This window comes from Crotalus tigris, unplaced genomic scaffold, assembly GCF_016545835.1.
Source record: "Crotalus tigris isolate CLP2741 ecotype Arizona unplaced genomic scaffold, ASM1654583v1 scf7180000023579.1091882, whole genome shotgun sequence".
Lineage (NCBI taxonomy): Eukaryota > Metazoa > Chordata > Lepidosauria > Squamata > Viperidae > Crotalus > Crotalus tigris.
The window spans coordinates 679,153-694,278 of NW_024100054.1; the positions used below are offsets into that span (position 1 = coordinate 679,153).

Sequence of the window (15,126 nt, forward strand, 5' to 3'; positions counted from 1 at the left end):
TCCGGGCCATAGCCTGGTACTGAGACACAGCCTGCCAGAAACCAGGCGCGCAAGTGAGCAATGCCCCATCTATGCATCTGTGGGATTCAGGCAGTGTGCAAAACCATGCCCACCCCTCACCCACCCACCTCGGTCTGCAGAAGAACTTCCCTCCATAGAACCAATCCCTGCTGCCCAAATGTTTGGGGATCACTGCTGTAGAATGTCTACTGGAATTCAGTATGCTCTAGTTGACATGTAAATCTGCCTTGTGGGGGTTTAAACATCTTGTTTGCTTTGCTATGTTTAGTGTGAGTTCTTTGGAGTTATCACCAAGACTGCAAAATACAGGAAAGCTGAAGTAAGATCACAACATTGTTGTGATTTCACTTAGTGCTTCCCTTGCATAACAACCTAGTTGCTGGTCCCAACAGCGGTTGCTAAGCAAGGACTACCTGTAAATTTTGGTGTTTAACCCCTACCTTTGTTTTGAGAAAATTATGTTCTTGGGTAAATTATTTTTATTTTCATTTACTTAGTCTGATAAATGAATGTTTTGATACTAAAAATACAAACTATGATAACTATTCTTGGAAAGGACACTATTCTAGTAATGTTGGGAAAGATACATAACACTGTCAAAATCCCTAAGTTCCCAAATATTCCCAAATTTTGACCACTGGTTAAGGGTACTCAAAGGAAGCAGAAAAATTAATTAGGGTTGCAAAGAAATGATTATTATATAGTCTGCTAAGCCTGAATGGTTTATTTTGTTTTACTATAATGTATAAAATTAGACTTTTATAACAAGATTTGCAGACTAAGTTTATGGCTAATTATTCTGTGTAAGCCAGGCAACATTTGTAATTTCTCAATTACAAATTTTGAGTTTGTATTAGATTTAGCCATAATTATATATTAGTCACCTACAATCTTAGTTCTGTTATGGATTGGGAAAATATTTCAAATTATTTTTCTATAGTGGAAGGAAGAGGTTCAAATGTAAGTATGCTAAATATGCTGGATTGTCACTGATGCTGTTTTTCATAAAAATGAGGGATTTAATTAAAGCCAAGTATTAGTAAGGTTAAATTCAGAAAACCTAAGTTATATCACAGTGAGCATAAAACTAGACTATGCCCATAAAAATAATATAGATTAAAAAGCATGCAGAAAGTTAAGGCAAATGCATAGGTATCTAGAAGCAGTCTTCTTTAGAAACAATTTTAATCAAGTTCACACTTGTTTTCTTTATGTTAAGGATCTGGTTCTTTATCATATTAATTCATGTGTCACTAAGAGAACATTTATTTTATGAGAAGTTGATGATCGTGACTGTTAATAAAACATCAACTGTGTTTTGAAATGATACAACTGCTGTCAGCAGTCCAAGGTTTTCTTAAAGGTAAATAAAATAGGTTGAGAGATATTCAAAAATGAGTGTATGTATTCTCCTTAGACTTCAGATAAATATCATTCTGGATCTCCATCAGAATAAATGGCATGGGCAGAAGTACAGACAACTCTTTTGCTAACTTTCTATCTTGTCGGTTCCTATATAACTCCAATGGTTTCTTTTATCACCAAAACAGTAGAATATGCCACATTTAAGTGTGGAATTTAGAAGAGAAAGACTGGGACAGTTTTCAGCTGTTTCTTCGGAAAACAAAGTAACCCTCAAAAAGTGGGTAGCATGAAATGTACGTACAATGCCATGTCCTTTGCTGAGAATAGAAAAACAAATTTTCATGGGAACTATCTGAATGGTAATGCAATAACACATTTTAACAGGTCTGCAGCATTTTAGTTCAAATGCTGGACATGTGGAGCATACTTTCAAGATTCTAGCAATACAAAGAACCATTCCCTTAATAAACTGATATTTATCCAATTAAAATGGTTTAAAGTATTATAGTCTTTGTAGCACTGCGTTTGGAAAATATTCTCTAAAGAAGACTGATCATAAAGGAGTGGCAGGATCAAACCCAAAGCCAAATCATGGTAACGGCCCAATTAAAAGAGGCAGGAAAGAAGCTGATGTGAGAAAGCCCTTGTAAACAGCACCAAGACATTCAGGTCATTCTCCACCAAGCAGACATCCATTCCGTCAACACAATCTGCTTAATCTCATTCCAAACTCTGCAACTCAGCACACCCGACTGACTGTACAGCTCCAAACGTATCTTTACTGCTTTCCCTTCCTCCACTGAACACAACAACCCAGCCTGTTAGAATGATCACATCTACCACATAAATTGATTAAAATGCATGCCTATGATAAGTTAATCCATTATCTCCATTAATAAAAGAATGGCATGCTTTTTTCTATCAGCTTTGGTGGCAAAACCAGCTATTCGTTGGTGGGAGGGAAAAAAAATCGCCTGTCTCTTCAGCATGCCATCTTGAAGGAGGGGATGCATTTCTATCAAGGTAATGATCATTTTGCACTTTGTACACTGGCCTCCTACAGCAGCAACACCTTTTGAACACAAATTTCATCTATACTTTAGAAAAAAACTCAAACTTCCAGGGTCAACAAAGTCGGGAAAACAGAGCTAATGTTTTATGTGTGAAGTATAGGCCTGTTATAGTTAGGACAGGGGTCCCCAACCCCCGGGCTGTGGACTGGTACCGGGCCGTGGCATGCCAGCAACCGGGCGTACAAACAAGTGAAGCCCCATCTGCAGGATGCAGGCAGCACACAAAATCACACCCCCTCCGGTCCACGGAAAAATCTCTCTCCACGTAACTGGTCCCTGGTGCCCAAAAGGTTGGGGACCTCTGCGTTAGGCTGCTCTTTTAATCATAAAGTCTAGAGAGATCATCTGAGACTCCCACTGCAACTTGCGAAGCTCATTTTCAAAACCTAGGTTTTCTACAGGCAGGGAAGTAATAATGTGCAAACCGTAAGCATACCACATATACTCTTTTGCAGCAATTCAGAATGGGAAGTCACTACTGACCCTGGCTTGTTGACACATTAACAGATAAGGAAGGAAACAATAAGTGAAAGTATATTCATGTTGTAGTCAGATAGAGAATGTATGGGGGGTGTATGTACACACAGAAATACATGCATACACATAAATGCACCCCCCCATACATTCTCTATATACAATACAGGTATGTGGGAGAGAAAAAGAGAGACAGAAGCAAAACGAACTTTACTGAAAGTCCCAATTCATAGCAGAAATCCAAGTATGCAGGTTTTTAACCACACTCTTATTTCTCTCAGAAATGTTATGAACTTGAGACTGCACAAAATTATAAAAGCATGGCTAGAACTGTTTGGAGCTGGAGTCTTAAAAACACAGGCAAGGATCAATAAACATAAGCATAGCAGTTATATTGAGCTTACAGACGACAGGCTATCATACCAGTAAGACAAATGAGAATAAAAATAAATATAAATACCACCACCTTAAACCACCACCATGGGAAGGAAGAAACTGATTGATCAAGATCTTAGAGAAAAACCTCCAATTTCAGACACTGGATAAATCAAGGGCAAAAAGAAAAGAGAAAGCATCTTATTGATTAAGCTTTGGATTGCAGCTGCAAAAAACAGCTTCAGATATAAAATTAAGGTCCTGACCATGTTGAATTCAACAGACAGAATTGCTGGATTTGCATTAAACAATTTTCTGTGATTTAGCATTTAGTATCCCACATTATTTAAAAGTGTATTTCAATGTATCTGCAAGGGGTTTAAAACAAGACTAAGTCAAATTCTAATCATAAACAGAACAGAACCTCTTAAAATAACTTTAAATCAAGAAGTCAAAAGAAAGTTCGTTCTCTTGAAACAGAATGGACCACTAAGAATTGAACCACCAAAAAATAGTAATTTAAGCCCAACTCAAGCTTTTATTTGCAGTTGCTACTGTGTGCAAATTCTTCTTGATCACTGTGGAACCTACGCTACTGATCAGTTAGCTAGTTTTATAGTATTTTACAATGAAAACAAGATAGGATGAAAAACGTGACTTTCTACATACATTGCTTGAGCACTCACTGTTGTGAATATTCCCTTGGATGACACTGTGCAAATGCTTTATTTCCTTCAATATTCTCTGCAGCAAGAACATTTATCATGAGTGCTGGCCTGCTGCCAAACTCAATCCTCAATTTTATTTTTTGATGACACAGTATCAGCAGTGTCCAAGATCAATCATGCAAAAGATATCTGAAGTGACCAGCAATAACTGTTCTTTCCCAATACAGAACAAGATGAGAAATCAGAGTAACATACCATTTCTTATCCTGTTGGCTTGTTCCAGAATTCCGGGGAAGATTTTCTATTTCAACTAAAACTGAACCAGAAGGAACTGCTGCTACAGAGGACAATGCACTCCATTTCTGGAAAAACAAAAGATAAAAATGTTTCAGTTAGCTGACTTTACAACATAACCTTGATTTAATGGACCATTCAGGATGAGGAAGGTATCCATTCTGTCTGAAAATACATACATTATTGCAAAAGGTATAATCAGCATCACTTGCATAACAACAACAACAACAACAACAATAGTAAAGTTGGAAGGGACCTTGGAGGTCATCTAGTCCAACCCCCTGCTCAGGCAGGAAACCCTATACTATTTCGGACAAATGGCTGTCCAGTCTCTTCTTGAAAACTTCCAGTGTTGGAGCATTCACCGCTTCTAGAGGCAGGTTGTTCCACTGGTTAATTGTTCTAATTGTCAGGAAGTTTCTCCTTAGTTCTAGGTTGCTTCTCTCTTTGGTTAGTTTCCACCCGTTGCTTCTTGTCCTGCCTTCAGGCGCCTTGGAAAATAGCTTGACACCCTCTTCTTTGTGGCATAAAAAAGGACACTCTTTGTGAATAAAATGAATTTAATAAGGGTTTTAGTACTTTCTGCTACAATTTTGTTTTTCATGCCATAGATGTGTGTCATAATTTGGGAGTGTGATCTCCGTATGGAAAGTTTGCCTACAGAATCCAGTAAATGGGCTTTATTAAATTGAAATTTCACCCTGCTTTAAAAAGCACACTCTTTATACAGACTAAAGGAATGAATTTTCCAAGAATGAGTATTGTATCTCAGAGCATTCAATACTTGAAGGACACAACATTTGTCCTACTTCAGTAACATTTAAAGATATTTAGCAGTAGCAACAGCCATAGCACTTAGACTTATATACCGCTTAACAGTGCTTTACAGCCCTCTCTAAGCAGTTTATAGAGTCAGCATGTTGCCCCCAACAATCTGGATGCACATTTTACCGATCTCGGAAGGATGGACGGCTGAATCAATCTTGAGCTGGTCAGGATTGAACTCCTGGAATGCAGAGTTAGCCTGCAATATTGCATTCTAACCACTGCGCCACCATGGCTCTTAGCAGTAGTTTTCCCTTTATCATTTAGAGCAAAAGCTCTCTTCCTTGTCCAAGAAAATATATGAAGAAAAAACTATTTCAGTCTACAAATGTTTATTTTAAATTAAACTTCTAAAGACGTGTTACTTCCTTAGTAGCTATAGCATACAAAAACCATTTTGGGGGGCTAATAAGTTAAATTCTTAGACAGACTTACTTGCTGTGGTCCATTGTTTTGAGTGAAAATGTTGCCTGAATGACTGCAAGAAAAAAAATAATCGACAGTTTAATTTTTCAAACACTGAACCGTTACCCGAAGACTTATCTACTCTCATATTCAAGAAGATGAAGGTTAAGATTAGAAGTTTTCAATGAGATAGTGCAGATAGTTCAATTGGATTTCTGCACTGAATAGAGGATTGAATAGCTCTTTTCAACCCTATGATTCCAAGGCACTTTAAGGAGCATTTTATGGGAAACCAAGATGCAGGACATAAACACAGGGAGTTCTACTTCCATTTTTTTCCCTCTGTAAATCCAACATGTTCATTTTTAATACACAAACATTCAAAATCCCGTGAGTTTAAAATGCTTGAATATTTTGCTTTTTCCATTAAAATTCTTACAGTTTTCTAAGCTCTTGAGGTGGCAGATTTCAGAAAGGCCATCAGCATTAGGAATATTCCCCCCAAAAGTAACAGAGGCTAAGAGAAAAAAAACCTCATAAATCCACATGAAGAGTTCCAAATAGATGGATGGGGTCATGGGGTAAGACTAACTATACAAGAAGACTAACATGCATAATTGAATGTCTTACCTAATTCCATCAGATGCGTGAGGATTAGCTATAATAAAATTCAAAACAAAAATGTTATTGAGTTTGTACAATGTATTAAACAAAAGGTTATTTTTTTTAAAAAAACTAAACTGTTGCAAAATATTATGATACTTCAAAAATATTTTAAAAAGTGAATGTTCAGGAAAACTGACAATATATAATTTGCTGGATAGCACTATAGCTGGTTGTCAACTTACGACTGGTCATTCAACCACTCTTCATAGTCACAATGGCTTTTATTTAGTTATTAAATTTACTGGCCACCCATCTTATCATAGGGTAACTCTGAGAGGCTTATAATATTAACAAGATAAAACTATATAAATAAAATACCACAAAAATATAGTATTTTTTACTCGATAATGTTGGTATTCACTAGCATTTTTGCCAGTTTTGAGGCCTGTCTCTCCCTGCATGGAAGAAAGGGGAAATCCTTTAGCGCATTGGACTTCTCAAGTCCAGCATTCCATTGGCCTGTAACCTGCGTGGTCGCTTAGCAACCCTAATTGGGAGAAATGGGATTGCAGTTGTTGAGTGAAGCCATCACATAGAAGATCACATCACTCAACAACTAAGATTCTGGGTCTAATTATGGTCATAAGTGAAGGACTACCTATATGTAATCTATTATTGGCAATCTATTGCCAATAACTAAGGAGATACAATCTGAAATCAATGTTTGAAAATATATCTGTTAACAGTATTGTCATTAGTATTACTAGCTATGATTCAAAAATTATGATAGTAATCAAAAGAAGGATATGTCTTGTTTCTTCCATCTAAACCAGCCAACAAATTGTTTCAAAACTGGCATGGAATTCAGAAGTTGAAAGAAAATGTAATAATTTCTACTGAGGTAACATGAGTAAAGAAAGTAAATGAAAATTTTTATATCAAAAACAGAAGTCTGATTACCTCTCATTTGTAGTGTCCTTCTTGAGTATCGTTTACTAGGTCTTCTCTCAAAAGATGCTGATCTTCTGGCTTTATTAGTCTTTGTAGTTTGGTACTCTGTTTTCCCACTACATGAAGGATACAATGAATAAGAAGATAAAAGATTTATATAGCTAAGTCGCTCCAACAGACAACATCTAATTATTCTACATGTATATTTAAGCCAGCCGTGGATAACTGCAAGATTTCGTAAGTTTATTAAATAGTAGGACTTTTAAAATTATCCAGGAGAAGTATTTTGGACTTTGCACCAAACATACAACCCCCATCCTATTCATTAAAGTAGAAACCTTTTTTTTCAAGTTTATGCTAGCTTGAAAAAAGTTGTCACCATGCTGGTCAGGCCAAAAACAATGTATGTTTTGTAGCAAAATCAAGAACAATTGCATATGCTTGGCTTTGGTTAAATCATCTCAACTCAGGGGTGTCAAACTCACAACGTCACGTGACATGTCGCGACGTATCGCAACTTTTTTTCATTGCCGGCAATAGGGTGGGCACGGTTTTGGCATAATGCATCTGGCCTGTGGGCCGGCAATTTGACACCCCTGTCTTAACTAGTTTAAAGATAATTTAATTAATTAATTCCCAGTAAAGTCAGGAAAACACTTTATGGCATCCTTGGGAAATGTCTATACAGGTTTTGCTTGAAAACATCTAGAAAAAGCAAAACCGCTGCCTCCCAAGTTAATTGCTGTTGCTGTTAATCCACTTCTGTAGTCCAGATTTTTAAATTATACCTGCATTTAAAAAAATTGAAATTGGTTGGGATTAGACCTCCCACCTTCATGGCTCAATTCCAGAAAGGCAAAGATCTTATACAATCAAGCACATTTATTTGCTTTCTATTCTTTGAGAAACAAGGAAATGTGAGATATGGCTAACCTGTATCTGAATCGGGATCCCAGCCGAATGAAGCTTGATCGACTGGAGCCTTTTTGAACCGGTCCACGGAGGCGGAAGAAAGCATGATGCTCAATGGCACACTTCCACAAATGTTTGCAGGCCTTTGGATGGTCCAGCCTAAAGACAAAAGTGTGTTCCTGCTCTTTACCCTTAAAGAAAGATGAACACCAGAGAAATGTTGTAGAATAGAAGGCACATAAACATTGACTTCACAGCTTAAGGCAAGAATAATACCATACACTGAAATAAAAGATGGTTTGTTCCAAACACATATCCAATTAAAGCAAGTAAGAAGATGTTTACTAACATTACAAAAGAGTGAAGTGAATATTTACTGATTTAAGAACAACATTGCCCTTGATATTTTATAAGGCTGACAGTGCAACGGTTTCCTTTTGCTGTTTTGACACAAATAAACAGAAAAGATAATGGATTCCCTTTTTATTGGGCAGCATGAACAAAAAATAATTGCAACTGTTACATTTTATTCTAGAATACTTGTTACTTAAAATGAATAACCGCCCATATCGTTTTAAAAATGCCATGCTACGACAGTTTGACAGAATCTAATGAAGTGCTTTTGTATTTTACCGAGAAGTTTAAACAACCTGATTAAAACATGCTGACTTAAACACTGGAGTAGCAGTGTTTAATAGCTTTGTTACCATGGGCATTTATTGACTTTCATTACTGTATCAGAACATGGTTTTGTGCACATCTGCAACAACCGGTGTTTGCCCACTCACTGGCATTTTATATAGTATAATATCATATATAGATAATGATAGATAGATACTATATAGTTATAATATAGATAATGATCCATTGTACAGTTTGGTTATAAGGAGCTTGTTCTCTGGTGTACATACAGCTATAAATATTTTATAAAGGAGTAATACAAAGCAATTTTAAATACTTCCAAATGTAGCATCATCACCTGTTCATGAGCTGTCCATAGTTAAGCTTAGCAATAGGATTCTAGTTTTGCCCACGATGCAGAAGACAATTTTAATAAGATAAGAAAGAAAAAGGAAAAATAATCATTTCTGGACTCTTCTGAAGAAAAGTCAGAGGGTGCCTGCATCAATACATCTGCTTTTAACATCCTGCTTTTTCTCTCGAGAGCTGACAGTAGCATCCATGGGATTCCACTAGCAATTCTATGAGATAGGCTGGACTGAGACCGACTGACTGGTCAAATAGAAGACAGCAAACACTACCTGAGTGAGGACTTCTTTCTGCATGTCCCCAATCCAAGTCCAACAGCTTAACCAGTACACTATACAGGGTTTCTGCATCTCCATTCACCAGTGCTAATGGCTTAATGTAATGGATCAATACAGACAAAATGGAGCTATTTTGCATCTTCTATGAAAACTGAAAGAATCATTTATTATTAAGTCCTTTATGAAATAAGCTCTTTAAGCACTGTGCAGCATCACTTAAACAATAAAACACAATAGACTTGCACATTAGGAAACAGATTAACATGCTGACCTAATATAAAATAAAACAAATATTAAATTAAAACATCAACAGGCATAACAATTAAATACCTCGCTGGAGGAAACAAATAAATTACTTTAAAAATCTGAAAGGTTTAAAATAAATAGAGATGAGTGTATGACACACATGCTTCCTTTGGAAAATGTTCCAAGAGCAAGGGAACAACATCAAAAATATCTTTCTTATCATCAATCTCCAACTCCTCAGAATGAGGCATTATTTGAAAAAGGTTCCTATAAGATCAGCCTTAGATATAGAAAAATATAAGAACTTTCAACTCTCCATTCAGAAGAGAGAGCTAACCTACAGTGTTGACTCCGTTGATTTAGTGACTATAATGTACATACCTTTGGCATAACCTTAATGAGATACAATAAAAATACCGTATTTTCCGGTGTATAAGACGACTTTCTAAGCCACAAAAACCTTCTTAAAAGTTGGGGGTCGTCTTATACGCCAGAAAATATGGGTATTCTATTTTATTCCTTTACACATGTGGTTTGGTATATTACTCATCAAGTTTTCTCTCCCCCCCCTCGCTCAAAAAGAGTCCTTGATTGGTAGAGTGGCGGTGGGGAGAGCAATTAAACTCTAAGCTGTTTGTTTCAGCAATCCGTCCCTGCGACTCACCTCTAGCAGGCGTGTGGTTTGCAGCTGCTTTTTGCTAACTTGAAGTCACAGGCTGGTAAATGCCTGTGGGTCTCAATCTGTCTCCTCGCTGCTTCGCACTTTCCGAGCTGGAGATCAGGGTGGGAGGGAAGGATTGGAGGGAGAGGGAGGAGAGAAAGGAGGCGTGTGTGTGTGTATATGTGTGTGTGTGTGTGCGTGCACACGCTTCTCCTCGCTGCTTTCTGAGCTGGAAATCGGGGTGGGAGGGAAGGATTGGAGGGAGAGGGAAGGATTGGAGGGAGAAAGGAGGCGTGTGTGCGCGCGCGCGCCCGCTTCTCCTCGCTGCTTTGCACTTTCCGAGCTGGAAATCGGGATGGGGTGGAAGGATTGGAGGGAGAGGGAGGAGGGAAAGGAGGCATGTGTGTGTGCGCGCACGTGTATATGTCAGAAAGACGGGCGGGGGCCGAGAGAGTTGCAGTAAATACTAGCCTGAAACTGGCTAGCATTCGTGGGATGGAAGACCAAGAGGATAATATAAGTGACAGTTTTTCTGCTAAGTACCTGCATGTCATAAGCATTTGAATTAAAATTACCATATTGAAATCAAATCTGATGTTTTTTAATTTTTATTTGGTGTGCGTTGGAAGAGGGGTAGTCTTATACGGTGAGTATAGCCCAAACTCTATATTTTAACTGGAAAAGTTGGGGGTTGTCTTATACGCCCAGTCGTCTTATACGCCGGAAAATACAATAAGTTTAATTTCAGAGACATTACTTTCCATAGAAGACCAAGTGAGGAAGATTTTTTCTTTTACCTGTTCATCATCTTCAACTACCACTAGTGTTAGTTTATTCTTTTTGAAGTCCAATCTAGTAATCTTTGGCCTGCAAAAGGAAAAATATTGAATGTATTTACACTACAATTTATTCACAGAGTTAAAAAAATAAGTTTGAAGTATTTGTAATAGAAAGAACATTATCTTGCATAGAGTTTTAAAAAATCTTAGAATTATAATTAAAAGATGCTTTAAATCTAAGTATCAGTGGTAACTTTGATTAAAAGTTAACTATTAGATGTATTTATTCATTTCACTTGTTCACTTAAACAATTTTACACCATTTTATGCAAATAATGCCGCAATTACCCTATATATTCCAGCTTTCCATTATAATAAACCCAAGGAATATCTATTCTAATGCGTCCTAGCTTATCTCCCAACATTTACATCAATTCTGCACAATCCAAATGAGACACAGCTAATGTTAGATGAATTAACTTTTTTTTTAATTGAAAGTTTTTTAAATTTTACAAAACAAATCCCCTCCCCAAACCCCCCCACCCTCCCATACCCTCCCCCACCTCCCCAAACCTCCCAAACCCTCCCCCAACCTTCCCAGAGCTGAGTACAGGCTTAATTAAAATTTTTCAGAAAAAGAAAAGAAAAACTTAAAACACATATAAATCCTAAACAAATCTAAATACATTAAATTAAATAGGTTATCTTCTCTAAAAAATAATAATTGCAATCATTAAACACATTATAATATACTCTAAACATTTTCTAGTATCATACTTATATTATTATCCATCATTCTGTATAAACTCCCTCCAAAACACAAATTTAAACATTACTTTCTTTGAATATCTATACCTACAATATAAAATCTAATCTCTCCCTCTTTCTTTATCCTAGAACACAAAAATAAACATATAAACCTTCATTATACCATTAAAACTAAATACTCTTTGAATACTTAAACTAAATACTTAAACTTAAACTTCTTATCTAAGATTTTCATTCAATCTCCATAATCTTCTCTCCTATCAAAAAAAAACTTAAAAGACATATAAATCCTAAACAAATCTAGGTACATTTAATTAAACAAGTTATCTTCTCTTAAAAATAATAATAATAATAAAAAAACCCCAATCATTAAACACATTATAATATACTCTGAACCTTTTCATATCATACTTATGTTATTATCCATCATTCTTTATAAACTCCATCCAAAACACAAATTTGAACATTACTTAAAACATTAGAATTCCCTTATACACATTTAAATCTTTACCAATAACAAATTCCATCCACAATAAACACATTCCTTATCAGTCTCTCTTGTCCATAAACCTCAAAAGAAGTGCTTTGAAAACTGCCCTTAAAGCTAACTCCAAAAAGTTTGTAAATCTTGCTTCTCCCACAGACTCAGTACTCTTTTGAATACTTAAACTAAGTACTTAAACTTAAACTTCTTATCTAGAATTTTCATTCTATCTCCATCCTTGTCAGTCTCTCTTATCCATAAATCTCGAAAGAAGTGCTTTGAAATCTGCCCTTAAAGGTCGCTCCAAAAAGTTTATTATAAAAAGCTTGTATAATTTCGTTGCGCAGAGATCTTTTCCCAAAGTAAATTACCACATCTCTTGGCAAATTCTTTTGCACTGCCACCACAGAGTTAACTCTAAATAATTTTTCAATTTCACTAAGTATTTCCTCTTTTTCTTTATTCAAAATCACAGCAAAGTCCTTTGCAACCATCTCTCTCAGATCTCCTTGCACAGACTCTCCCAAACCTCTGATTCTTAAGGCATATTCCATTTGTCTATATTGAAGCATAAGAATCTCATTTTCCATTTCTTTTTCCATGCTTTCAAATTTTCCCTCCATCAATTCCACTTTTTCTGCTACCTCTTCTACACGAGAGTTCAGCTTTTCAAGAACAGAGGCAACTCCTTTTAGAGCCAAAACTATCTCTTACCTCAAAATCTTATTATTTTCCTCTAAAATCTCTTTCATTTCTGCCCTAATTTGAGATATAACATTTCCCATCATATCTTGCAAATCCTTCACAATTATTGGCTGTACCAAGGAAGAGGGTGAAGCTATTGATTTAGGTTGTTGCACTGATGATAACACCGAAGAAGAAACCACCTTAGGAGCTGTAGGAATTACTGGACGCTTTGGAGCCATCTTAAAAAAAATCTTTACTCCTTCTTAAAAATTACAAAAATTAAGCAAAAGAAAAAGAGAGATTAAGTCCAAAAAAATTCAAAAAATCCTTCAAAAGGAGATCATTATAACAAAAAAATACTGAACACTTTGGAGCCATCTTAGAAAAATCTTTACTCCTTCTTAAAAGTTACAAAAATTAAACAAAAGAAAAAGAGAGATTAACTCCAAAAAAATCAAAAAATCCTTCAAAAGGAGATCATTATAATAAAAATTAACTTTTTTAAAACACATACACCAATATTATTTCTCAGACACTGAGACTTTCTATTTGATATATTCCTTTCTAAGAGTCATCCCAACTATGCCATACAGGATACCAATTTAACAGTGTTGTAGTTATTATAAACTTTACCAAAAGCCTTACTCAAATTTAGGCTATATAAACTCTAAATGCAAGTGGACTCCCTAAAAAATATTTCATATTAGATATGGATATTACACATTTCAAGGGTGAAGAAATGTTCCCGTTCTCCTGCAGTTTCTACTACTAACTGTCACTCATAACTTCCTCTGGTCTAAGGTTATTAACTCTTGTTTCTGTTGACTGACAGATCAGAGCATTCTGTGGTTGATAGGCCTATTTACTGTTCATATATTTAGGTCATATGTAGTTCTTTAGGAAAGACTGTTTTTGCCCCCTCCCCATGATTAACATATCTTAAGTCACTTTTTAAGATTTCCCAAAACTTTCATGATCCTGGCATTGTGACTTTGGGACTGCTCAAGTCTTCCCTGGCAGTTCAGGCATAGATATATAGGTTTTCCAGCTTACCAAAAGAACAATCCAATCTTGGTATCTCCTTCAAATACAAGGACGCCTGTCGGTGTTAATCCAAGGCTATAATCATTGCCATCTCTTGCCTAATAATAATTAAAATTAGGTTAAAATATTCCTTCAGGTATGTTTTTTTTTGCAGAACAGATTATCTTAATATAATTAGTATTTTATTTATTGTTATGATTTTACAGCAAAGTAAGTCACATATACTGTATCTAAATTAACACATGACCTAGCAAGTGAACAATCTGTTCCATTAAATTTCCTGCTTCCCAACAGAACATTTAGGGATGATCTGTACTTTTCATAATATTTTATCTTTGTATTTTAAATTGCCTCATGGTTATTTATTACAATGTTATTACTACTGAAAACTTTCCATAACTATGCTGGAAAGAATGGAATTTTAAAAAACATGGGGCGGTGGAGAAAATAATATAAATAGCAATAGCACTTAGCTATAGAACTTAGACTTGTATACCGCTTCATAGTGCTTTATAGTCCTGTCTAAGTGATTTACAGAATTAGCATATTGCCCCCAATAATCTGGGTCCTTATTTTACCGACCTCGGAAGGCTAGAAGGCTAAGTCAACCTTGAATCAGTCAGAATCGAACTCCTGGCAGTTAGCAGAATTAGCCTGCAATACTGGATTCTAACCACTGTGTCACCACAGCTCCATATTACTTATATGGAGATAGTCTAGCTAGCTTTGTGATTTGTCCTTACTTTAAAACATGGGTGTCAAACTCGATCACGACACGTGACGTATCGTGATGTACCACGATGTTTTTTGCTTTTGTGGAGTTGGGGTTGGCGTGGTCTAAGCATCCGGCCTGCGGGCCATCAGTTTGACACCCCTGCTTTAAAATGATTAATATTAGGTTACCAGTTAGATAATATTTCTTAAAAGAAAACCCCTATGGATTCCATCATATTTTCCATCAAACCATTATGACATTGTCACTTTGTACTAATACATTCATTATGTGCGCTTTCAGAGTCAGAAACAAATAAACACCGTTTAGTCACAGATGATTGTAGTAAATGTACTGTTATCATCAGCAGTACAACAGTACATTCTATTGGGTGGAATATTCAAAAGATTTTTAAGAGAAAGATAAAGTTTACTCCGCAATTATTTTTGTTGGGTATTATTGTAGATTTTGACGTTAAAGAAATTAATTTGATGTTGAATCTTATAAC

General features: G+C 35.9%; 1 protein-coding gene across 1 annotated transcript in view; it reads right to left on the minus strand.

Moving 5' to 3' along the window:
- The window catches only part of EPB41L5 (erythrocyte membrane protein band 4.1 like 5), a 75,626-nt gene that overhangs the window by 25,114 nt on the left and 35,386 nt on the right, over positions 1-15,126 (minus strand). The window contains exons 10-16 of the mRNA XM_039319359.1: positions 13,916-14,004; positions 10,942-11,011; positions 7,991-8,160; positions 7,067-7,173; positions 6,131-6,158; positions 5,531-5,573; positions 4,232-4,338 (exon numbers count right to left, since the gene is read on the minus strand). Coding sequence (XP_039175293.1) covers positions 4,232-4,338; positions 5,531-5,573; positions 6,131-6,158; positions 7,067-7,173; positions 7,991-8,160; positions 10,942-11,011; positions 13,916-14,004 — 614 coding nt within the window. The remainder of the gene's footprint in view (positions 1-4,231; positions 4,339-5,530; positions 5,574-6,130; positions 6,159-7,066; positions 7,174-7,990; positions 8,161-10,941; positions 11,012-13,915; positions 14,005-15,126) is intronic.